General features: G+C 40.5%; 1 protein-coding gene across 1 annotated transcript in view; it reads right to left on the bottom strand.

The window, feature by feature from the left end:
* The window catches only part of CNKSR3 (CNKSR family member 3), a 55,921-nt gene that overhangs the window by 19,363 nt on the left and 8,936 nt on the right, over positions 1 to 27,622 (bottom strand). Inside the window, exons 2-4 of the mRNA XM_041423853.1 lie at positions 8,849 to 9,012; positions 1,531 to 1,733; positions 244 to 331 (exon numbers count right to left, since the gene is read on the bottom strand). Coding sequence (XP_041279787.1) covers positions 244 to 331; positions 1,531 to 1,733; positions 8,849 to 9,012 — 455 coding nt within the window. The remainder of the gene's footprint in view (positions 1 to 243; positions 332 to 1,530; positions 1,734 to 8,848; positions 9,013 to 27,622) is intronic.

Consider the following 27,622-nt stretch of genomic DNA (forward strand, 5'->3'; position numbering starts at 1 on the left):
TAAGCTGCAGTCCCTTAAGATACAGCCAGCAATACCAAAAATGGTAACTAAATTGAAGGGCAGGGGGAACAACAAAAAAAACACAACTCAGAAACTGACCTTCATGGATGTTCAAAGTTAAAAGTAAGCTCCCATTCCCAGAACTGCCTTTCATTAGCACTCAGCACAAAGCAAGCACATTACTTCCCCAACGCCTCCTTTCCTTCCCTTTTGGAAAGCAGAGAGGAAAAGAAATCAGCTGACCTTTTGAACAGTAGTAGTGAGGTCCAAGCAGAGCTGAATGATTCTGTTCTTCATTGATGAAAAGTCAGCAATACCTGTAAATGGGGTCCTACAACAAGAGAAAATTCCTCTTAGATTGGAGGGACCAGCGTTCTCCCATCCTACCTTACCAATGAGGAACAGCATATGAGAGTAAGTGCTGCAATTCTGACATTGACACAGGAGTGAGGATAGTTTTACAATGTAAATATTCCTGACTGCACAGTCCTGGCTTCACTCTTGCACCAGAACTGGGAATTTTCTAGCTCGGTCCTTGGGGTTCACCAGTGAGAGAACCTCCAACTTTCTGACCAGACAAGGAAAAAACAGTTCTCTAAAAGAAGAAAAATAGATTTTCACAGAGGTGTACACAGAGATGCAGTGAGACTTAGAGAAGAATCATTACAGGTAGGGCTGCTTTAGGACCTGAAGAGTTCTACTTCTGACCTTTCAGACAGTTGCAAAACCTAGAAGAGGGGCTGAAAAATAACCACAGCAGGTCTGTAAATGGACAAACCAACAATTCTGATGACTAAGTTACAGAAAACAATTTAGGGTGAGCTGCCAGCAACAGAGTGAGAGGAGAGGACCAGGTGAGAGACAAAAAGTGCTAACATTGCTGCCTGGACACAGATCAAGTCCTTACTTGAGAACAGGATAAAGGATAAAAGTGCACCTTGCTGCCAGTCTCTGTGCAGTTATTCTCCTAATTCTCCTTCTCAGGCAAGCTAGCAAGGGCTTTGAGAATTTATGTTCATCTCTTATCATGGACTGCATCCCTGCCAGCACTTAACAAAACTGCTGCAGCTGTAACAAAATAACTGTGGCTCTTTCCAGACAAAAAAGACAGAAAAAGAGAAAATGAAACAGCAGAAGGATAATCTCTCCCACTGCTCAGTTTTCAAATCACATAGCTAAGGCCATGATTTCAGCAGAACATTAAAAAAATCTTTCAGGAAGGGATCTGCCAATGACAAGTAATTTAGAAACTGGGAAAACCATGTGTATGAGAAACTGACTTAAAAGGGAACACTCATACTTTTATAAATAGCAGTTTGAGTGCAATGTTAACAGTTTCATTGCTTTTAACAAGAGTGAAACTGCAAGAATACATACCCTTGGTTAAATTTATCCACTAGAGGTCTTCTAGCAACACCAAAAAAAGGAGTTAGTGACCTTAAGATCTTTACACCCACGCATCTAGGGAAGGCCCTTTTCAAAGGGAAGCAATTAGAGCACCAAATTAAAATATAATAATTTCATTCTTACCTGTCCAACCACGCAAGCAAGGCTTTAGCAGCACCAATAAGCTCCACGACAGAAGTAAGGAATTCATTGGGGGGCTTGCGAGAGGTATTTCCATCATAATTTGAACTTTTCCTACGGCTGCTGATGTAGTTTTGCAGATTGTTGGATGACCCTCGCAGCTTGAGAACCAGGTTCTTCATATTGTCTGTTTCAAGGCCATAGTTCTGCAAGGAACATTATTTATTAAGGTCGATAAATATCTTTGTTGAGTTCTCCCATTTATTATAAAATGAGTTAAAAGCTCACATGGGATGAAAAGTCTTGATGATTTGCACAACTTTCTCATGGTTTTTTGGCAAAAATGCATTCAAAGATTTGTTCTACATAACAGCCAGTAAAGAATACTTTTGTGAGTGCCAAACCTCAGTTTCTGTCATTAATGAGATTTAAGGACACTTTTTAATCAGAATCAAGTCCCAGTGTCCTAAAAGATATCATTTACTTGTTAAATGTGTTGTTTTTCTTCGTTTTAAAGAAGAGCAAACACTGTTTTTCTTAAAACATTTTTTATCCTGGAATAAATAAACACTGAAGTAACATTTCATTCACAACAAAAGATAAGCTAAATCTGGTAAGCGATTAAAGCATCAACAGGAAGCAAATGCAATTTTGCAATCAAAAGCTTAAATAAATATTTGGATCACCAGCTTTCAGTAACTGTGCTCCTTGAGTACAATAGTGCAATTATTTGCAAGTTTGAGGACAGTGTTAACATCATACATGGTAATTAAACCTATTTTTAGACACCAAATTTTTCATTCATTTACAAAACCTAAAAAAAAAATCTGAGAGTCTTGCCTATAGCTTCAACTTTATAAATGCAAAATTCTACTTTTCTTGAGGGGAAAAAAAAAACCCAAAAAACCCCAAAACAACAATAAAAAATGCACTCCTACCAGAACAAAACAAACACACAAAAATATAAGAGAGTCCTGCCCTTCACTATTCTTTTGCTGCTGCAGATTCTTGCAATTAACCTCCAAGTTCCATAGTTCAGTCAAATATCCTCTCTACTCTTTCTACTTTCCTACTCAAAACCCTAAACAACTACAGCAAATTTTAATTCCATCTAGTTCCTAGTTTCCAGGAGTTCTAATGCCTCCACTCAGGATCACCATCGAGGCTGAAAGGAAGCTTCAGAAGTCTCAGACCAACCTCCCGCTCAGAATAGGCTCAGCTGTAAACTCAGGCCAGCTTATTCAGGATTTTGTCTTGTCAAGTCTTGAAAACCTCCAAAGACAGTGCACAACCTCTCAGGGCAGCCTGATCCACCTGGTGTGACTGTCCTCAGGGTAAGAAAACGTTTCCTTATATCCAGCCTGAACCTCTTGTTTCAGCTTCTGCCATGCACAGCCCAACTCTGTCATCCCAACAACTGCTCCCCACCACGGTGGGCACTGGGGATCCAGCTCCAGATCCAGCTGAGGCTGTTGGGCCTCCCTGGAGCCGTCTCCTTCCCAGGCTGAAGAAGTCCCAATCCCTCAGCCTCTCCTCAAGGAAAGTAGCCCAGCCCTGACCAAGCTGAGAGCCCTTCACTGAGCTTGCTCTGGTTTCCCTGTACCTTTGCTGCACTTAGGGGCAGGGGGCAAATTTAGACTGAGGAGTGACAGCTAAAGGGTGATAAACACTTCCCTCTCTCTCCGATTAATGCAGACCAGGATGTTGCTAGGGCACAGTGCTGGTTGTAGCTCCATCCCCTCCAGACAGAAGCATCTGTAAAGCAGGCTGGAATATTTCAGATTAAGCCATTTACAAAATGTAAGAATTTTTGACCCATAGAAACACACGTCTCCAGTGTATGGAGAGGTGTCAGCTACACAGCTATCTTGAAATTACCACTACCACTACGTCCTATGGATAAGATCCCAGTGGGTTTAAGTTACACAAGTGCCTCCCTCCTCCACCTCAGGGCTCTTGGCAAGGAAATACTCTTAATGTGCAGCCAGGAGTAAGGGTTGAAAGGATATGTCCAATTTTAAAAAATGCCACTGTTGCAACAGCAAAGGATATCCTTAAATTTTCCAGGATTACAGAAAGGGAAAGATCTGGATTACTAAACAACTTTAAAGTACTTGCACACTGTGATGTGTGAACTTATCACCTTTTAACAAAAGCAACAAAAAAAAAAAAAAAAAAAGCACCAAAAAAACCCCACAGCACCCCAAGAGCATTATTTGGATGCATTTTTTGCAGTTAGTTTTAGCCTCCTCTTAGAAGAGTGAATATTAGTTTATTGTTGAGGGAATACTTTTTCACAAACAGGTCTGGATGTGAGGCAAGTTCCTATGACTACAAGAAAGCCACATATCAGAAACCTTCCCCTTAAAGAGGGGAACTAGAGGATGCTGATCCCCTGCTTTCATAAAAGGGACAGAAAACAGAAAATATTTCTTCGGTGCAGAGGTACAACCTAATCACTCTGATCAGAACTTGAGAGTTTTCATGTAATTAAGTATCTCCAGATCTTTCTTTCTGTCATTCAGATGCAGAAACTCAGCCAACCACCCGTGGGTACTTGAGATTAGGGGTGGCAGCAGCATTTAAAAGGACATGTGTTATACCAGGTATGATTTTGGGCTTGGCCTTAAAACATTCACATATCCCTAATCACACCTGTTTCACCTTATTTATACCACGGGCGAGTCTGGTGTGACTCTTCCAGTTCAGGTCGTTTTTAAATAATTCTGTCAAGTAGTTCTCAGTTTTGAGGGTGACTTCAGCAACATAGGTGCAGCCTCTAGGGATGGAGGGGCTCCAGCTCATAACTGCAACTGGTGTCCCCAAAAGACTCTCAAGAGCACATCACAGCCAAGCCCCAAGTCACTGCTCTAAGCTCCCTCTTACAGCTTCCTCCAAAGGCTCTAGAGAGTGCACCTCCACTGCTAAACCAGCAGTTTGTACAGGAAGAGTCCTGACCAAGCACCACACCCACTCAGCACAACACAGGGTACGTAGCTCTTGAGTACCAGGACACCAAATTGTACAACTGTGGATTAGCCCTAGTGGATGAACTACTCCAGAAATAGGAGTCATCCCAACCCGAGCCACTACTGCTTCACCAGTCCCCTCACTGTCTGCTCTAACACACAGAAAGCATTTTGCCCCTTCGCTGGATGTAACAATGCTTTTATCCCAGCTGAAACTCTCTTGACCAGCTCTCACATCACCAAATATTCTTTCTCCTTCACTTGCTACGTCCAGTCTGTTGGGATGGTTGGCTCAGGGATCTGAACAATACAAAGAAATCTAATCCCTTGGTTTAGCTCCCTGAAGTAGCTCACTTCAGGGTCAGGTGAGTGCAAGCACAAAGAATCACTAATCAGAGGACAGGAGTGGGTGGAGACAGCAGCTGACTTGGATTAATTTAACTTGTCATAGAACTGTAGCCCCAATCCACGACAGATAGGAATGTTGATATTGTGGCAGCACACCAAACAACCTTCACAGTGACACACAGCTGAAGTGCAAAGCTTAGCAGGCTTTTCTTGAAATATTTCCACAGGACTAAGGCTGCAAGAGTTAACAAATTATTATTTAAGCAACCAAAAGGTTTTAGATGTTGCTCATGAACCAAAAAAAAAAAGGTTGCACTTTACTATTGCTCTCAGTTTTAAACATCAAAGTTGTTTTAACCTAAACACAGGCTGAAGCCAGCGGTCAAGAGCACCTGATGTCAAACATTCCGAGGCTATTACTCATTAACCTGGGAGCCACATGCAGGGCTGGAGGAGAGGCAGCACGCACACGTGCAGGAGAGAGCACATGAGCTCACTCCTTCTAAACTCCACCACATTTAATGAGAAAAAATAATCTGACCAAACAACAGCTCAAGGTTAGGCAGCCAACAAACAAAAAAAATTTAAAAATTTTTAAAAAATTAAAAACAAAAACAATCCCAAAAGTGGCCAACTGAAGTCAAAAGAGCAGAGCAGTTATCTCAGAGCTGAATTGGGCTGATGAAGAGCTCTGCTACTGCCCAGGGAGAGCATCCTCTTCCCTTTCACAGCCATGTTCACATGCTGCAATGTGATGAGTTGGACATGCTGATTGAACTGATAACCTGCTCTGGGAAATAAAATGAATAAAACCAGCTTAAATGCTTGCTCAGATGCTGATCCAACTCATGGCAGGCTATATGAACCTTTGAATTAACACAAGGTACTGTCACAGTCACCCATTCTTGCTCTTTTCCTTTTAACAAAAATGCATTCTAAAGAATTCTCTGGAGTAGCAAATTTTTTAATAAACAACACAAAATTTGAAGCCACTCAAAGAACAAAAATCTTATGTGGTAGTGCATAGATATACTTTGACAATGATTAGGACCCAAAGGGTAAGTCTTCATGAATGCCTTTTTTTCATGTTATGATGTTGTATTTTGTTACACTGCAAACATGCTGGCAGAATGCTACCATCAGTAAAATTATCAAACGCACAACCATGTCCTTTTTTGGTTTATGGGTTTTTTTAGGGTTTGGGGTGGTTTTTTTAATTGCATATAACTAGTATCTCTTTACTCTAACCTCAAGAAAAATGCACCGTGTTTTTGTTTCCAAACTCTCCCATCATACAGTGTAGGCAAAGATTCAGAAATCAAATCCAAAGAACACATTAGAAGTGAAAATATTTGCATAGTTTCTTGCTTACATTGTTTTATATTTATTAAGCCCTCAAAAGCTTGTTTTCTGTCCCTGCTACTGTGGTTTGAAAAGCAAAGTTATGTATGTTTGTTTCCCCCTCCCCCAAATACTTCAATCAGCAAAGAAATATGATCTTTCTTCCATCCCTTTCCCCCCACACACACTTTTTTCAACAAAAAGTTGAAACACTCAGGTTGATTATTTTTTTCCCTTTTCAGGGGGAATTCAGGTCCTTTGATATATCCTCTAAATTCCTCAAATAAGTCTTCAACACCTGTTCAGAAAATTCTATTAGACCAGCTCAACAGCAACAGAAATGTTGTATTCCAGTCTACACTCTCCTGCTGACCCTTCAAGACAGGCATATGCAGCCACTGCTACAAGGACATGAGAGAACACTGCTTCATCACCAAAGCAGTAGAAAAAGACTCAATTTTTCCTTTTCACGCCAGAAACTTCCAGAAATATTTTTAGCTCAGTGCTGCCAAATGGTACTCAGCCCCCCAGAAAAACTAAATTAAAAAATTTGGTGCATTTGGTGTATTTTCTCAAGGCAAGGACTGTGCTCACACTCTATTTAGTGACTGACCTACTGAGGCTGGAACAAAGGTCTCTACAGTGAATGCTTGAAAAGAGACAGTGAAGGAGAAAGATGTTCCAAAGAGAGTTTCCCCACTGTCTTTAGAGCCACGTGTGTTCTTGTGGTGTGAGGGAGCCAAAGCATTGATCTGAAGGAAACTCAGCTGGGAAACTACCAAGACAAAACTAGACAAAAGGGGAAATTCTTCTTGGGAACTCCAGAACTGGGAAGCCACCAAAATCCCCTCTCAGCCTTTCCCCACCAAGAACGACAACCTTGCAAGGAGTGACATCAGGCTGGCCCAGCCAATGCTACATTTCCAGAGTGCGAGCTGACAGCTTAGTGGGGGTGGCAGTGGGATCAAAAAAGGGGGAACAGAAAAGCAAAAAATATTGAAAAAGAAAAAATTTTCAAAATTGTTCCTTTGCTTATAAGGCTGCAAAAGTTGGGGAAGTGTCAGCAAAACATCCACTAAACCATAAACATTCCCACTTTCAAAGAACTAACACAGGTGGACTCAGGAAACCTCTCTCCTGCACAAAAAGAAACAACAAAACAACAACAAAAAATTGTCATTAGCATTTAGTATCCCCTTGGAAACAAGGGGATACTAAATCCATGCAGTTCCAAAAACTCAAGGGAACAAGCATCAAGAAGGTGGCAAAGGGCATACTGAAAACATGGGAATTCTTCCTGCACCTCTTAAAAAGGTAACAAATACATTTCAGCTGTAATATGCAGTATCTGTCTAATGCATTAACTTGAGCTGCATTTCACAAAGGATTTCCAGAAATGGGTCTGAGGTCAAAACTTTTGTCTACAAAGGAAATTAGAAGGAAATTGTAAGAGATAAAACACAGCTTCAGGTTCTGGCAGTTGTCCAGCTTTGTTCACTTTATTCTAATATTTTTAAGAGAATAAAAAAGTGCCTTTGGGGACTATCACGTAGATGACTTCAGTCAGGACCATATACAGCCCACACTACATTTACTAACTCAGCAGACCCCTGCACTTGCCTGACAAGTTCCTTCCCGCACCATGAACTGCTTTTCAGTCCAACTACATTCTTCTATTAGGTTTTCAAGTTAATGTTAAAATCTTTTGGTAGATCAAATACCTAAAGGAAATAAAATGTCTCTCAAGTATAAGAGTAACTTTTTGAGAAACATTTTAGATAGTTTGAAGAGATTTCATTAAATATGCTTCTTTCAGTACAATCTGCTCCAGGTTGTGGAGCAGGAGCACTCCCTGTAGCACCTCTCTGCAGCAAATAAAGCACATATCACACAGGCAATAAACACTCTCCATTTTAAGAAGAATATGCTTGCTGCTCCAAACCTTGCCTAATGTAGGGAAGACAGGCCAGTGCTGGCCAAGGAATCATCAGGCAGGCTCTCCCACCCACCTCCCTGATGTAATTATTATATACCTCTGGTGCTCATTACACTGCACTACATCAAACAGGCCTTCAAGGCTGTGACCAAACTATGGCTTTTAAATAAAGCCTGCACTAGTAAAACAATCCAAAATATATTTATGCTTTTCAGAGTATGTTTGTTTTCAAAGTATCTGCAATTATATATCAGGAGTAGAACAAAAGAACAGCTTAAGTTCTGAATCCAATTAAGAGTTCAGCTAACTGTAACTGAGGTGGCTAAACATCCCTCATCTCAAGAATTAATTTTTCTTCACTTCCTAGGTTTGCTACAGAATTACCATAAATCCATTTCAACTGATGTGAGGAACTTCCAGCACCTGTCATTTCAACAGTGTGCCTTCTGTCTTCTAAGACAAACTGCTCACTAACAGGAGCCACAAGATCACAGACAACTTCTCCCTTTGGAAGTGCAAGCAAATGAACCGAAGCTGCCTCTTATCAGGAAAAAGTTAGAGAACTATTATTACAAAACTTGCAAGAATTAAACAAATTCTTACTTTTTTTCTTTTATCATGATGTGTAACAGAAAGCAAGACACAAAGGTATTCTGGTTTTTTTGGTTATTCACCCAAAAAAGCCCTTTAAGTAGTTCTTTGCTCATCTCTTCACAACGTGACTAACCAGTGCACACAGGAGATCCACAGCCTCTAGAACCAGTTCCTGGTGTCCAATCCGTGAGATACCCAAGTCTTCAAGGTCCTGGTGAGAAATCTGTAACAGCTGTTCACCATTTATCTTCTCTCGTTCAAATTTATGGACATATTGCTGCAGGCAATCATCCAGGCCTACCAAAACACAAAAGAGAAACAAGGGGACATTAGAAACAAACAAATAAACCCCCAAAAAACAGACCTTGCAAAAGGCAGGAGTTTTAAGTTCATATAATATACAAAGCAAAATTATGAAGGAAACTTGCAGTGTGAGTGAGGTTGTGCCACGAGAGCATAGAAACAGAGCCCATAAATTATGGGGATCTTTGGGTCACCTAAGTCAATGCACAACCTGCCTGCTCTTTGTGGATCAAGCTCAGCCAGAAAAAATGTGCTTTTGTCGTCTGCATAGGCAAGGTGACCAAGGGACATACACATCAGGGTAACCCAAACCCTGAGGGGCATCCATAGCAACAACAAAAAAAATAACAACTGCCAAAAAAAAAAAAATCCAGGGCAAGGCAAGAACAAAGATCTTGCCCAAAGCCTGTTAAACAAGCAAAGAAACAAAAGCATAAAATGATGAGAAGGAAAATGACAAAAAAAAATAAAACATACATTCAAAGCAATCAAAATGATGTTTGGCTCAAGTCTCATTATTACCTTGATTGATAAGAGCCTGCAGCTTCCTGAAAGCAGCCATTGCTTCCCCTTTCTGAGGATCAACAACACACACCAGTAAGAAATCCAATTCATTTTCCTATCTGGAAGTACTTTTAAAACAGTTTAGACTACTTTGTCCCAGCAATATCCCCCAAATCCTCTCTTTAAACAGTGATTCTATGATCCTGTTCTCTACAGTAGGTTTTCCCAAGCGATTACAGAAAGTGTTTCTGGTTTTCATCTTATTTTACTCTAAGCTTCATGTGTTAATCCTGTTTCCTTGTGTATTTTCCTTATTTCCTCTGTTATTTAAGAGCCTGTGAACAGCAATAATCTGGGGGAGAATTTGCATGGATGTGTTATTTTTTAAATGTTTCCGTGCTCTTGTAATTCTGTTCCCCTACAGTATTTTGGCTAGAGCAAAAGGCACCGACCAATTAGGTCTGTTTTGCAGGAATACACCACACTCATTGAAAACAGCTGACATGAGCAAAAATTCAGATAACACATTTGACATCTTCTTTGTATTGTCCACTACAGCTACATTGTTTTACCATTCCTTTTTAAAAAAAAGGTTGAAGCTTTACTTGAATAAAGGATGTTTATGCACAGCTCCGGTTCAAAAGGAAACCATTGAGATGGACAGGATATCAAAGGCAGCAGATGAGAAACAAGAACAGCATCCTGAGCTACAAAGAAATGAGAGCCAAAAGACCAGCACTCTGTTCCACTCGTGGAGCTGCAGCAGCAGCCTGGAAAACAAGCACTCCCAGCACACTACCACCAAGAAAACACTTGACTCAAAATCACAGAGGGGGTTTGAGGAGTCACATGAAACATATTCATGTCCAAGCAGCGGCAGGAGCAGGTGCTGCTTCCCCACCGTGCCTGCGCACAGCAGATGTGCAGAGGATGGGCTCCCAAAGGCACGGCCTGACCAAACACACACCACTCGCCTTCCCAAGTTCACCAGTACAGACATCCCCTCACATGACTAGAGCAGCTTAATAATTACAGTAAATCAACATCTGGCTGAACAAGCTCGACTCCTCCCTGTGCAGAGCTACCAGCGCACACAGTTTGATTTTTAAGCATAATTATGAATGGGAAAACCCGCATGCAGGTCTAGCAGAGTCTCCCAGGGCTACAGTTGTTGAGGGTGCACTCTTGTTTCTTCCCATATGTCTTGGCAAAGCTGCAGAAATTTTGAAAATTGAGCCCGCTGTTCTCTTTCCCACAGGCACCAAATCCCTCCTTAGGCTATACAAACTCTTTTCCCAGGAAAAATAATAATGATTAAAAAAAATAACTGGCCTTCATTGTTTAACAATTTATTTTTTCAAACAAATTGACAACCATGGCTGACATACAGTGCACATATTTGGCGTTCCCAATTTTTATTGCTGCCTCACAGACCACTGTTTCCCATCACTTGCTCTTGTAAGCCCGTAGTTTCCATTACAAACTACACAAACACCTAAAATAAAACATTCAGCATGCAGTCAAGGTTTTATTTTTTATGGTTTTCTAATGCAATTTGCTTTTTGTCTACTATCCTTTCTAGAACTTCATTCTATTCTAAAACATGGAAATTATAACATACATATCCTCTCCAAGAAATACAGCTGTGGCTCTTTGTTTGCCTGTGCTTTTTTTTTAACTCATACTTGCCCATCCTTGAAGGTCTACTAAAAACTTGAAGGGCTATTTTAAACATTTTTTTTTAATCAAGAGCCCTTAAAAACAGTACTTTTACAACCACACTGTAGGACTATATTTTATATAACAAGATATTACAAAATTGCACAAACCTTTACTCAAAATAGCCAACACAGTGGCACAACTGCTCAGCTAGACAAGTATTTAAGATTACATGACCAAAACTATGCAAAGCAGGAAGTGAAGACAGACCCATGAACTCATGTACTGGTAGATAGTTTAAGATGAGCTTACCAACATTAGGAAAATTGTAATTATTTTTACTAAGAAACCTAGGGGGAAATATTAAACATTTTAATTGAGATTGTAACCACATTTTATAGCCTACAGTTTAATTTTCCATTATATGAATTAAATGTCTAATCACATGTGAATCAAACATATCATGTGCAAACCTTCTCCATTCCCTCCCAAGAGGGAATGGAGAAGGGAGGAAGAAGGACTCATTACCCAATTCAATGAATTTTAATAATATTTAAGCAAAGTTTTAAAATCAGCATTCAAATGTCACCAGTAGTCTAAATTAACTGCTCATTTTTCCTTTCTTCCACACATGCATATTCTTTCCATGCATTTTCTCCATGAACTTCAGAGCCCTATGGAGACTTGGTACTGTCAATTGCAATGTCTGGATATTGCTGAAGAACTTAGATGAATTAAAAACAATAAAAAGCAAGTCGACATTACTTAGATACTTTCTTACATTTTCAAATGTAAGAAAGTATCACAGGTCATTTTCAAAAGTGCAATATTTGCATGTTTAAGCAAGAAAGTAGTTTTCTGTATTTCTGAAAAAATACAATTAAAACTGACATTGAAAATACATATCTATATTTATCTCTCTTATCCACTGAAGAGCCTTTCTCAAAACTAATCTATTAAATTTCAACTCAAAATGTGTTTAAAAAGTAATTTTTCTCCATCACGTGTGTGAAGTCTCTACACTATTGCACATACAACAAAACCATGCACAAAAGAATGTCCTTTCTATTTATGAAATTGTTAGAGAATAAGGAAAGGTATAAATAAAAATAGCAATTGCAGAATATTACTCAAGTTTTAGAATACTAGTAGCAGAGATTTTTTGGGGGAGGGAGAGTGAGAGAAACAGCCTAATTCAGTTAGGTTTTCACAACACGCATAACACTTTCTGATGAACAGCAGTGTAATTTGAACAAAACTCCCTCCCAAATTTTGGCAGGTGTAGAGATGTGCAATAGATCCTAAGAACTGTCTAGACTTTTCTGTCTAAAATAACCACCACGCAAAGCACCCCTGAAGACATTCAATACCTTGCATTCATGCAAAAACATTAGGACAGGGCTTACACTTAAGGATTTGCACTGATACCAATCTCAGCCTGTTTCCACAATTAACTAAGTTATTTTGTATAAGAATTGAGGGGAATAAAGAAACAACTTGGAGGGAGTTAAGGGTGAGGATTGGGTCCAAGCCATAACTATCGGTTTTCTTTTCAGAGAGAATTAACATTTCTATAGTGAGCCATCGAGCAGTGGCATACCTCACTCCCCAAAAACTAGAGAGGTGTGTTTTGTGAGCAGTCATTAAGCAGTTCCACGCTTTTTGCTCAACTTCTGCGCTGGACACTACCCAACAATTTACCTACCATAAAGCGACAACTAGCTAATCCATCACAGGCACAGCTGACTTACCACCTCTTTTTTCCTCCCTCACTCTTTTCTGGTGATACCAGAGTCAACAGAGTCTATACATTCGACACAGCAGGGCAGAGAGAAAGAAAGAGAGGACAGATAGGGCCAGGGACTGAGGAAGGCATGGAGAAGGGAAGCTGGAATGTGACAGGGATTACTTTCCGTACATTCAAGAACTTGAACAGATTCTCAGGACAGCTTATAAAATGCCAAAAGTTGACACCAGGAAGCGGGAGGAGCACAAGACACTTGAACAGAGGAAGAACTCACAAGTACAAAACATTTTCCTTCCCCTAGCAGGAATATGGGGATCATGATCACTGCCTCAAGGAAGGACACAGCGTTGTTATGATCGTGTTCTCTCCTCTGTTGGGCGACTCTAACAAGCAGGCAGCACCTGGCATCTCAGCGCAGCACCAAGGTTCCACTACAACCCTCATCCCATTAAGGGGCTCCCTGGATAGCCTATTAGGACAGGACTGCCAAAGTCATCTTTGCCTCATCACCTCAAAACTGACCTTCCCACCTAAAGAAGTCACTCATATTCTGGTCTCCTCTTCAAGGTCTATATAGTTGACATGTTTAGTATCTAAAGATTATCTGCACACATCAATTTCATCCCTCCCTAGCCTTGAAAGATAATCAGTTGCATGAGAATTTTTGGCATATCCCATGGTATGTGCCATTATACTGTCACATTCCACATCATTTTATAACAGTTACTGTGATAGCTTCCTCTATCACAGATCATTTCCTCTATTTCCAGGACTGGAAGAAATTAATCAAAGATAAAGCAGGAGGGAATCAAGGCAGCAAATGAACACTAGAAAGAGAAAATTAAGCAGATGAACCAGCACCTGAGAAGGCAAATGAAAATAAGGAAAAAGAGTCTGCAAGGCAGCTGAAAGCTGAAGCAGCTCAGTAGGACAGATAGAGGGTGAAAAGAAATAAGAAAAGTTCAAGGAGAAAAAAACAAAGACATGGTTTTCTTTAATATAGAACACAGTGGAAGGTTTTACACAGTAACACCACAGATTCCATTCTCCTCCTGCAGTATCACAAACAGAACCAGGGATAACTTTAACAGAGGAATTCAAGGTTATTTTAAGGAGCATAAAAAATTAAATCTAGAGCAGTCAGTAGAAACTTATTTCACTAATAATTTGATCCTAGGTAAGAACTGACTTCCTAGGATCCACATGCCTGATTGTTAGCTACCATCAATGTTGCCATGTTAATCTTTCCAAAAGTTTCCAAAACAAAAGTTTAGTTATCAACTAGTGTGAGCCACTTTGAGGGGCCAGAAAAGACCTCAAAGGTCTTAGCTTTCCAAGAAAATGCCTTCAAGAGATCTTTGTATTATTGTCTAACACAAATGTGAAAAAACTTCATCATTCCACTTTTTACTCTCATGTAATTTTAAAATTAATCATAACACTGCCACCATCTGAAGTATCAATCACTTAAAAATCAAAACAACACAAAATCAAAGAGCAAGAGCTTCTTATTAACATCATGGAAAAAAGTCTCCTGCCTAACCAGATTGTTTATTAAGTAAGCTCTCCTCATGCAGTCAATTGTAAGCTACTCTTCTATGGTTTTGTCTGAGCACCTGCATCCTGATGAAGCAGGCACAAGGCGCTGCCTCACCAGGCACTGGGTACAGCTTTGCTGAGCACAGGCATTGCCAAGAGCAGCCAGAACGGTACAGAAGTTTCTTGTCAATCTCCCCCATCACACAGGGATGGTACCAGACAAATTGCTGGGCTCTGCCTGCCAGCCAGGATGCAAAGGGCAGCTCTCTCATTAAGGTCACAGCAGGACAGAGGGAAATGGTGAAGCTTCAGCCTCAATAATGAGTGCTTTACTGTCCCCTCCGTAATCCCCCCTGACTGACAGTTGCACAGAAAGGCTTTTGCAACTTGTTTCTATTTTCAGTATTTTCAACTAATATATTTAGCCTGGAAAAACAGGCTCCACACTCATGCATTCATTCACGTTACCTCGAAATAAATCCATTCATTCCATTCAAATCCATCCATAAATCCCTTTTTTCTTTTTTTTTCTTTTTTTTTTTTTTTTTAGCACAAAACTGAAAGCATTGCCTTGTAATAAAAGAACTCGTGGGTAAATTTGGGTTGTAAACTATCCTGACCAGAAGGGAAACAGAGACGATGTTTAACCTTTAGTTGCTCAGTATAGATACGATCTCAGACTGACAGCCCTTGTGTTACGCTACACTTTTTATCAGTACTCCCTACAAAGTCACTGACTGCAACCATTCTGGCAGTGCCTATTGGTCCAGACAGTAAATCTGAGGACAACTCTAAGTTTTAGCACTTCACAGTCAAAGTATGCTCAGGAAGAGTCAGAACAGCTTGCTGAACCCTTCCAATACTCCAGGAGTTTTACAAGGCAAGACTTCTCTCTACAAAAGCCAGAAAAATTAACTCAAATTTTCCTCAAAAAATATTTTCAGGAAACTAAGCAGACATGAAATAAGTTTTACAGAAGAAAATACTTTGGGGAGAAAGACATGATAAAGGCCTGTAAAGCCAGAAGTGGCCAGAAAGCACACAGATTGCTCATCATCTCTCCCAACACAGGAATCAGAGAGTGAAGCAAGCATGTAACAGGTCCAAACAAGTCATAAAGGAGTGACTCTTCACACAGCAGTATGCAATGAATGTTCAACACCCATACACAGACTCAGGGAAAGGTGAAGAGGTTCATGAAAGAAAGTGCCACAAAAGCCAAGTCTGACCCTGACAGAGATAGTTTAAGGCTTGAGGAACAGGAAATAAAAGAAAATACAGTGTGTCATCCTTCCTCTTACATTGCTTAATTTACTCCTTTTTGGCAAACATTCTAGACAGGACACTTAGCTGGGCAGCACAGAACACAGGACTATCACAGGTGTGCCATACACAGCACCAAAATATAGATGGCAGCTTCCCTTTTAATTACTTGCCGAGGCATAGAATTGTTTGGATTGGAAGGGATCCTAAAGATCATCTATTTCCACACCACTCCCTCCACCCCCTACCCCAGTATGGGCAGGGACATCTTCCACTAGACAGATGGCTCAAAGTCCCATCCAACCTGGCACTGAACCTTTCCAGGGTTCACCCACAACTTCTCTGGGCATCTTGTTCCAGTGCCTCACGCTTCTCACGGCAAGGGTGAGCTCCTACTCAAAGACTTCAGAAAACTGTCTCTTCACTTGTAAAAGCTACTCTTGGCTTTAACATTTTCTGTAAGATTGGCACAAGATTTTCCCAAAAAAGCAAAACTCTATATAGAGTAATTGGAGTTGGGGAGGTAGAGGGGAAGAAGAAAAAGCTATACACTAATACTGAATTGTGGTATCAATTCAAGCCAAAGATAGAACCAAAGGTTTTTCAGACTGGCTTAAAAAAATACAGCCAAAAATTGACCTTAGCAATACTAGGAAATGCATCACAGTAAATCACACAGCTGCTCTCATGGGTTTAGTAATCTAGATTGAGATATTAACATCAAATGGAAAATTGCTAGAGTGAATTAATTTATAAATTGTAGCTTTGATTGACAATGAGCGAAGAGATTTGACATGAAGAAATGGTAGTGTACTATAAGCAGTGATAAAGGCAACTCTGTAATAGTTGAGAAGTTAATGGTATTTAATTCCAAAATTTCAACTAAAATTCAAAGTAGAGTCGACTTTCCTTTTTAATAGCTCCTTTTCAGATAATTAGTGAAAAAAAATGGGGGTGGAGAAAGAGAAACTTATTTCTTACATTTTCCATTGGGGGTTCTTATTATGCCATAGCTTTGAGACTTCAAATTAAAGGCAAAATTGAAATACAATGTTACGGAAAAGTGAGTTGTGATAGCATGCCATGTATCTAAAAAAAAAAAAAGGAAGAGGGAAAACATAACTGGAACACAGCATAACATCATATAGGTTTAACCAAAAAAGGCAGGTATCAGAATACGCATGCAGTCATGCTTTTCACTAGCAGAACTGGACTGGATATCTGTGCAAAACTGTGGGGCCCTAGGCCACAACCCCACGGGGCTTTGGTGCCATCACACTCACTGGTATCACCCACTTCCCTAAGAGACTGACTCATCTGTGAATATTCAGCCATTAAATATCATTTGGCTTCCAGGGGTGAAATTTTCACTCACCTGGGAGAGAGAGGGAAGAGATGAGACACCCCCTTGTTGAGGAGTTACCACTCAGCCCCAGGCAGTCAGACTCCATAGTGCTACTCTAAATACTCATCCTAGGAAAAAAAATGGGTTTCCAAGAGAGAACAGGGACCACAAACAAGGGCTCATACTCAAACAACCAGCAGCATGGTATCTTGCTCCCAGCATTTCAGCTGTAACTCTTTGCTAATCCCAGACACCGCCAGAAAAAGGACTCCTGACCAGAGAAGGATGAAAACAGAAGAGAACAGATGCAAACTATTTTTTCCTGCTGACCTTGGTGCATGCTCTGTATACATCAGGATTAAGGTCCATATGATGCAGTAGCTTCACACAGAGCAACACTCACTCTTTGGTTTTCTCTTTTTTAAGAAAACAAGTTGCACTTTGTATTCTTACAACTGCATCACTCACTGACCAGCTATGTTTTGCACAATCAATCTTTCCATGTTTTAACAGATTTTTTTGGCACAGTACATGAATGAGATGGAAACAGAGCATATCCATATGTTCTGTGCAGACAGACTGGCACTCTTAGTTTCAACAGAACATGCAATAAAAGCCAACACTCAGCAAATGCATGCAAACACATCATTAAAATAGAGAACACACCTGCTTTAGGCAGACAAGCCCAAATAGCTTCCTAGTTAATGCCACAGAATGTCTTCAGGGACACTTCTGACAACATCCTCCCCCACCTCACAGTAAAAACAATATCCTACTTGTGCCAAGGTGCAACTTGTATTCATCTGCTGGGTGCAGCACAAGCAAGGCAATATGAACCAAATACAATGGCAGCATGCTGTAATGAGGCCATTTTATCTGTTGCTACAGTATCACTTAAGAACTACTATAAACTCCAAACTGAAACAAGAAAACATATTTTTTCCCTAATATACTAATAGATGTCTGTTGGTTGCATTTAAAACAGTGGTAGTTACATGGGTTTAGAATGGCTCCCAACTGAGACACACAAGCACTTCAGAAAGCATGACCCAGATCTTGTTATTCTTTCTCACCCTAATTCTTTACCATTACATCTAGCAGTCAACTTACACCCCACCAAAAAACTCATTTTAAGCCCACAGAGATTGGCACAGCATATTCTAGTAGACTACTGCAATGGCAGGGGAAAAAAATGAACATTTTAATAAAAAATAAGGGGCTTCTAAACAAAAAAAGATTGTTCTTGAACTAATTCATACAAACTTTTGATAGCCATCATGCCCAGTGAAACAAGCCTTGTGTTTGTCACAACCTAATAAAATAATTTTGCGGGTGAAGCTATGACTGACAGTGTCAGCAAATACAGAGCTTTAATCACAGTAGAAAGACAATCACTCAGTGTGACTTTACAGTTGCATACATTATGTGAAGCAAGAAAGACAACCAAATACCTGTACTGAGAGAGATGCAACAGGACTTAAAATACTGCCAGCTTCTTTCTACACCCTGAAGAATTCTCTTCTTAAGTGGTTTGCAACTGATATGGTGACTAAACAAAAGATGTTGCTTAAACAGGGCATCACTAGAAGAGAGTTAACTTATTGCACCAGCATACAGCAGCTTCATCAATTTCACTCATGCATTGAGTGTAGAACTGTTCCACATACATCAGAATATATTAATATGTCCTATGGACTGTTAGTGACACAACACATCATCCTCATGTACTGTGCCAAAACTCTGACAACGAAAGTTTCACCGAAGTTTCAATGTGGGGAATCTGTTCCACCCTGGGTTTGAAAACCACACTCCACTTGGATACCCACAAGCTGTTTCCCAACAATTAAAAAAAAAACACTAAGTCTTTCTCCAGCAGCAAAAAAAAGCAAGTGGTAAAATCAAAAGCAAAAAGTGGAGAAAACCAGATGATTCTGGTATTCATTTTTCTCATCCCACTAAGGCTTTTTTTCCACACTAAGTACACTTTAAGACATGCTGGTCAAGGCATTTTAAATTGTACTCAAACAGGAGTTTGCAACTTCTATAGTTCCACTAGATCTGTTCACCGAAAAATTGTTTTGCTTCATTGATGCAAATAAAGCTTTGCCTAAGCACAGTAGAGTTTTGGCAAGAATGAATGCACAGTGGTATCCGGCCATTGAAAGCTGCAGTTGGGAGAAACCTGCAAGCAAGGCCTTTGTCCTTCCCTCCACACAGTGCTGGACTTTATAGAGAATCGCTCCCCTCCACCATGTGTTCCCTCCTGTACAGGGCACACAGGATGACTGCTGCAGACACAAAGCACCCACGGGCACACCACAGCCCCATTTGTCCCCTTCTGCAGCTAGGCGGCAACAGGAACAGCGGTGGGAGAACAATGGCCAGGTCAGCTTCAGGCTGGTCCAGCACCCTGACTCACTCTCTGAGTGAGGAGGCCTCATGCAGAAGGACAACACGACTTCAAAAGATTCACTGGGTCCCAGACAGCACAGGAAGATGTACAGGCGGTCACTGTACCAAAAAAACTGAGGTGACGCTACCCCACACCACCATAGAGACTTGTCCCAGCCACATAACATCAAGATCTTGCAAGCAAAAGGCGAGCCAGGAGGATGCCTGTGCCTCAACTATGCAACAGGACTCTAAAAGCTCAGCAGCAGCAGCAGCTCCAGCCAGTATAATGGGCTGCAAATTGGAAAAACACACAGGAGGACACAACCCAGTCTGCCATCTCTGCTGTGGAGTTACTGCAAAACACAAGGGCAGAAAGATGCAGGGGGTGGGGGACAGACAGCAGAAAATGGCACAACTACGACCAGGAGAGCTCCTCTATCCGAGACCTGACTCGTGCTTTGCGAGACCCCCGCACACTCCTCACCAGACTGGCTGCAGACCCCACTCAGAGACGTGTATTTCCTCACACCCATTAACAGCTCCAAAGAGAAGCCCAAAAGAAATCTCACTGCTGCTACTAACAGATACAGCTGTTTTCACTAAATCAATGCAACCGCAGAGGAAATACATTTCCCAGAATTTTCCAGCTCACACAACTATGCTGAATTTGTTGTGTGGTTTCTTTTTAGTACCACTATTCTAACACACACATCTTACAGGAGAATTTTTGCTCAAAACATGTCTTTAAAACACTACCATTTTGCTTACAGAAGTATAATAGCACTGAACATAAAATAGTTCCAATGCTAGCTATGGAGTCATTCACAAGATTACAAGAGCCAGATTCTTTTTTTGTTTAAGGGAAACAATTTAATTTTGTTTTATTGTTCAAGTGAAATACATATTTGCAGCTTAATCCATAGCAGGAATAGGAAATTGTTTCAATCTCCAGAGGCAAAAACTCTAGAAGCTGTGGAAATTATGGAATTTTGACTCCATCTGTAGCTCATGATGTATGGCTGAAGACCACCTCTTTAGTCTTATTCTTCCAGTTGTCCAGTCTCACTCCTCTCTCCAACACCCCTGCTCCCCTTCTTTCTCACCTCTGAATGACAGAACAGGTAAAGCTGGGAGGCACCACGGTGGGGTCTCCTGAGCCAACATCCCTGCACTGTCAGCTGCCCCTTGCCAGAAAATCTGCCAGGTCCATAGCAAAAGGGAGGTCTCACCTGAGCGGGTCTCACCATGTGCTCTGGCTGTATCTGAGCACATTCTGGGAGGCATGCCAGGGCACCACAGAAACACTGCAAATAGCAGGCTGCACCAATATTCCCCACCCCTGGCACACTAGCGTACCACCTGGAGCAAATGACACCATGCAAGGCACAGGTTAAGGCATAGCTCTGGGGAATTATTGGTGCCACACAGGGGGGAACCAGTGCAGGACTGCACTTGGCACCATGGATTTAAGGAATATAAGGCTCTTTAATAACTGACAGGGCATTGGACAAAAGACAGTGAATGCTAAAAAAGAGAGAACAGTGAGAAACACAGTGTGGTATAGGACATAGGATTGCACTGCTTGCAAAAAAATTTGCAAAAAACACTTAAAGCCTTAAAAAAGGGTATGTCCTTTGGCAGGTTTCACTCCAACTCTCACATATCCTTAATCCAGTTTTCAAAGCAGCAGACATTGAAGTTAAACTTACAAAAAGGTAGCTTCCTACCATTGTACTTTTCCAGTTTACCCAACTTAATTATTACTATAAAGTAATTCACAAACAAATTCAAACAATTTTCACAAGAGCATACATAGGAACACTCGTGGACAACTTAATGAACCTTTTCCCTTATAGAGTCTTAGAATTCCAATTGTGATGTTAATGCATTCACAGTAACACACCTCTTACACCAGCACCATCACAAGATGAAACTTCAAGGTGTCAAAAATGCAAAGGTGTCTGAAAGAGGAAGTGTTTCTGCTTCACAGAGAGACAATGTAAGTAGAACAGTCACCTGTATTTCCACCTATATTATCTTTCACCTACTGACACTTCAAAGCAGTGCTTCTTCAGTTTATTATTTTCATGCATTCAACTATTCTTTGTCTACATGGCATCACTGAATTCTTATGAATAATCAAGTTTTTCCTCACACTGAGATTTTTCTGTGCCACTATACAGTTGGGCAGTAGTGTTTGATCTGTACGATTTTGTGTGAGTTTTTTGTTTGTTTTTTCTTATTTTGAGAACAATGCTACACTTGGAGGTTTTTTTTTTAGCAAAATATCATTTTCTCTGTAGGTTAACATTTTTATTAGGGGTGGCTTTCATACCAAACTAATTAATCAAGTTTAAAAAAAAAAAAAAAAACATATTTCCCATGCTTGTGTCAGTCAACACAAAGTCAATAGCTGAAAGAACATGAACTGGTAGATAACAGAAACCCTTACAAGAAGCACAAACTGGCAGATACCTCCTAAAACCCTCAAGCCATTCATGGAGAAAATGTGCTACCCTAGTGGCTGATCCACCTTGTAAGCATCATATTTCTCCTGCATCATAAAAACAACTATTCTCTATTTCAGTTATGCCAAACTTCACATCAGCCACTTTACTGCTGTATAGTGACCAAGGGAAGGATTTTCTAAACTGGATTTTAAATAAAGCTGAATGGATCGGATAACATTTGTGAAAGTGGTATATAACCATTTAACAGCCTCTCTTCCAAGAGATTATTAAATGGACAATCTCCCCTTAAAGCTTTGAGTTCTGTACTTGCAAAACAGATGCAAGAAGAGATGAAAATCCCATAAATGGTTTGCATTTGCAATGCCTGACACAATTCAGCAGTTTGGGAGCACCCTACGTGTGTGCATGCATGTATGTGGAAGACTGCATGCAATCTTCCACAACAAGGCCCTGATGCTGAACCTGTAATATTACTTGAAACACCAAAAATAACCTATTGTCCCCCTGCTGCAATAAACAGGCTAGAAACATACAGATGCTGTCCTAAAAACAATGGTTGTGATAATTTTTACACCTGTTTTTTAACACAATATACTCCCCTCCCAAATTTCTATTTCTAGAGTCACCTAGATATTTTCTTATTTTTCTTCTACTTAACTGCTCCACTTACATTTCAAATAGCATTAAGTTTAAAGAAGCACCTCAAGCATCCTCTTAGTGCTCAGATTTTTTGGCAAAGCAGCACCAAGAACATAAGTAATGAGAAGCAGTAAACACAAGGTTTCATGTGAAACTGAGTGTTTTGTATAGCTCTGTGACTAACATTACAGTTGAAGAATGGGGTAGAAAGAATTAGGTTATATTTCATGAGTATCATAAAATATTCAATGCTTTTCTGGTCCCTGAAATACTGATTTGGAAGAAGCCAGGACATTTATTCCTAACATTTACGTTGTTTTTTAAAATGTCATGCAATGGGTATAAGGACTGTTTGAAACTGGAAAGTGCAAAAACTTAGAAGCAAATGTTTGCCCAGTAATAAAAAAATATTACATCCAATCTGGAAATATCAGAAGTCTTATCTATATGCACTTGTTTGTTTGTTTTGACCAACTTCAGATCGTCTTAGCAGCCTGTCTCCTGGATGCATACTGTATCTCATGTATCACAGAGCCTTATTTCCAAGGTACCTTAGGAGATCATAGGAGATCAAATAACCTCTTCAAGTCCTCAGATCAGACTTCTGCAAGTCAATCTGCCACATGGTCAGTGCTGTGTAGCAATCTCCAGCCAGCAATTGATTTTTCAAACTCCCAAATCATAAGAAATTGTTCACTGAGCCCAAAGTACTTGCAAATATAAATTCAGAAGTAATACTTTGGTGCAGTACTTTGCAAGGGAAGACCGAACCTACAACCAGGTTGAACCTCTTTAACCCCTGAGAGTGCCCTATTTGTCAACTTTATGGAAATGGACTTTTAAGGCAGTGATTTATGGAAGCTTGTTTGATCACTCTTTATTCTTCTCTTACAGGCTCTGCAGTGACCTTATGTACACCCGAGTTAATCATTACATCCTTACATGAGGTGGGGAATGGTGGAGGAAGGGAAGAGAAGGAGGGGCAGAGAAGGAAAGAGGAGGGTTTATTTTCTGAATTAAAGGCTTTAGTGATATTTTGAAGTTATTACACAGCAAAGAAAGTGTCTCACGCTAATCTCTGTTTATGCAGACTTGGCTTCGCACCCCCAAACCGAGACCACTATGAAGAGTGACATCTTGCCCACATCCCTCTACTAAAACTTCCAGGAAACCCACCAACTCCAGGAGTGCCCTTTGCACCAGTAACAGAGACCCATAAGCAGAAAACTGTGAACAACTTATTGGCAAGCTGTCATCACAGAGGCCACCAAGCACTCCTGTCCTATGCTTACCATTAGCTGGAAAAGAATAAGGGCTCTCCATACAAGAGCTAAAACAATTTTTTTTATATGCTTGCTTTTGTCACATCTATAAGCATCTTCTATACAATGAGGGGGAAAAAAAGGTCCAAATACCTCTGAAAATTATTGTGAAACAGCCAGGAGACAAGCAAGTTATGTCAAGTAAGTGGCAAGTTACCCAAGACCAACATGACAGAATAACATCTAGGAAAGATCACAGTAACAGGAAAATACAAGGAATAAAGGCAAGTACAGCCAAAGGAGTAAAGTTGATCAGAAATAACTACTGAAAGTTTTCACTGCAGACATTCACCCCAAAGCGGCCATTTAACAGACCTTTGGACAGCCGCACTGCTTCAACTGCAGCAAGCACAAAAAATGGCTTTGCATTATTTTCCTCTTAATGTTTATTTCAAATCAACAGAAGTAGCAGTATCTCAAAACCAAGCTTGTAATGTTCTCCTGTGGAGAACATTAGAAGCATATGATAAACAGAGCAACATAGAAGTCCTCTTATCCCAAAGTTACTCTCTCTAGGTGTCCCATCCCACTCATTTATTTTAGCCCACTGCTTTTAATCCTAGGAGATATAAAACTCTCATCAACCTCTTGGTCTGCAGACACTAAACTTCAGCTGCTGTTACCAGTCTCATGCACACACACTAATCCTGCTGAAAAGATGCTGGAATGAGAGCCACAGAAACCAAAAGCATGTATTTACTTGCAAGCCAAAGCTAACAGCAGCTCCTCAATCCCTGTTCCTAGATGATAAACTGCTCAGGCCTGGAGAGCTTATGGATTGAGGGGACAGGCCAGACCCCCACCCACCTCCATGCCAAAACCGCCAGCAAGGGAAGCCTTTAGAGATAACTGCACAGCAAAACTTCCTGGCAAAGCAAAAGTCAACTTGAAAAACAAACAATCCATCCCACCTGGAGGCAAAAATCAACCTTCAGTCCATTCTATCCAGATCTGGGCTTCCGTCACCCCATACATACATCTCATCACCAAGCCTCTGCCCATCTAGTTTATTGTTGTAAAGAACTCCATAACAGCATAGAGAATTACACTTCCAAAGGAATAAAATGAAAGTAAGTACGAGCACAGAATTCAATCACATGCAATATTAACCATATTTACACAATAATTGCAGGTAACACAAAAGCACTGTCCCCTTCAAAGCCTGCCTCCTAAGGTGACTGCTTCCATGCCTTGTCAGGTGTATTAGGTTATGACCCTTCCATGAGGAAAATAAGTGAACATCTTTGCAGCAAGAATAATTTTTATACTCATTACTTTGCTAGCCCTAAGCATAAATACTATCCTTCAACAGGTCAAGCACAAAGTTATTTCATTTTCCAAAAGCAGCAACAGTACACTCTACATTACTTGCATGTCTAGCACACGAACCTTGTGTTGCTGAAAACTTTTTGTGCTTAATATGAAGCAACAACCCCTCCCGCCCTCCAGCCACCACACAATTAAGAGCTTGCCTCTTCCAAGTTACAAGGTTTTTGCGGCTGAAGGAGCAGTTCATTAGTCACAAGAGCTCCTTTTCTTGAACTCAGGCAATTAACACTCTGTTGCCTGTTCCCACAGTGGAAACAAAAAGAAACATTGCAAAACTGCCTGTCTCTTATCTCCCAAGAAGAAATGGGGTGATCCCTTTAATCTGGTTTGGCTGCCTTCTCACGGCACCATGTGGAACTGTTTTGGCTGATTGCAGCAAGGTCCATTACTCACATCTGCCTCTCCTCCGTGTGTGCACCCTTGCAAACACTGTGATTACTGTTCCACCCATGAGCAAGTCAGGGAGCAGCCTGCTGCAAGGCAACAGCTGATGCACTTGCCAGATAGCCAAGCTTTCGGATGACAACCTCCTACTCGGTTAGGAAACACGGATGCCGAGCACCTTACGGTCTGAGAGTCACCAGGGAGGAGTAAGTACAGGCACACGAGAATCACCAGCCATCAGCACCTGCTGATCAATGACAAGCTGAATGACATTAACAAGCTGAATGACATGACATTAACAGAAAGAAGCTGATGGTGCATACACCTTTCCATCATGAGCAGATCCCCAGGAGTCACTACTGGATTCTCCTAGGAGATGCTGTCATTACTTGGATGCATAAATTACTTTTTTTAAAAAGCTTGACAACATTTTCATCAGGAATTCTATCTTCTTAAAAGTTACTCCTGGCATTATTTTACCCAGCCCTCAGAGTGCCTTCCATGAACCAGGACGTACTGTCTTGAGGCACCAAATACAACAGGCATTTTAAAGTATGTCACACCTGGGTCAAAAAACAAGGTGTATCAACTGAGCAGTCAAACACCAAATCTCTGAGCTTCTCCATAATTTTATAATCACTTTAAACAACTAAAGCAATTGCTTGAAACAATTAGGTGCCTGGCTCATTTTCATTATTTCATATCTTTCAGCCCTAGCTGAAATGCTACTTCCTAAAACAGCAGAGAGCTCAGAGTTCAAGTGCAAGACTACAACCATAACAAAGCTAAAGGTATCTTAAGATCATCAGTGGCACGCTGAGGGCTCTGTCTGAATCACAGACAAGTCTAAAATATCACTAAACTGATCAGGAGACCTACCACCTTCCTAGACAAAAAGCAGGACAGGAGAGGGCAGGGAAGAGTCCTCTAAGTAACTCTGCCAGTCCACCTGACATCCTCATTTTTCGTGATGATAAAGAGGCAAGAGTGTGAGCAGATATTCTACCCTCCTAGTGGGGTGGTGTCAAGATATTTCTGACCTTCTGCTGAAGCTCCAGACAAGTCTCCCTGACACTTTTAAGCCACAGGTATTTGCACTGGTATTAAGCACCATCAGGTATTTGTTGGGAAGTCAGGCAATTTGACTGATGGCTATTTGCCTCTTTCTCACAGCTAAATTTGGGTTTGGGCTCTTTTTTTTTTTTTTTTTTTTTTTTTGTAATCTGTTACAGAGTACAATTTTTTGGTGCAACTTCCAGTCAGTGCATAATTCCTAGGTGCAAGAAGAATCTCAAGGGAAGGCCCATGCATATGTGACTAACAAAGCTGCTAGGGGGATAAGGAGCAGAAAGAAAACAGTTTAAATCTTTAACGAAAATTACTTTTCAGTAGTTAACACATTTTTGAGAACATCCAATGACAGGGAAGAATAATGAGCAAAATACAATCCAGTAAAGCCACAAAAGATAATTAGGTTTCCAACTATCATTTCAACGCACTCTTAACCCTTGGAAAATTGAGGATTATATTGGACAATAAAATTTACATGCATTATGCTCAATTATACATGTGTTAGAAACCACACAGTCCATTCAGTATTCCGTAGCAACCGAGCCATGTTAATTTGAACAAATCTGCAAGCATGCACACAACCTGACTATCCTGGAAATTATCATTTCCATGAAAGGCAGCTCAGCAAAAGCCTCCAAACATGCCTAGCACATGACTAACTCTACTGAGAGCTAGAATTCCTCTCCAAATGCATCACCTTGAGAAGGCAGCAATAATCTTACTACAAAAAAAATGGCACATATTGTTGCTACTGGTACCACGGCAACATCCAATGGGATTATCCAATTTTCTTGTTTGAAGAGATGATTTTATACACCAAAGATGCTAACTAGCTTGGAACTTACACACAATGCTGTGGTCTAAAAAGATGTGTTATGAGGAGATAAAACCAAAACCAGCAAGATATAAAAAAATGTTATTGGCAGGTTTGATTTCC

This window comes from Onychostruthus taczanowskii, unplaced genomic scaffold (assembly GCF_017590055.1).
Source record: "Onychostruthus taczanowskii isolate IOZ18803 unplaced genomic scaffold, ASM1759005v1 scaffold8, whole genome shotgun sequence".
In the NCBI taxonomy this organism is placed as follows: domain Eukaryota; kingdom Metazoa; phylum Chordata; class Aves; order Passeriformes; family Passeridae; genus Onychostruthus; species Onychostruthus taczanowskii.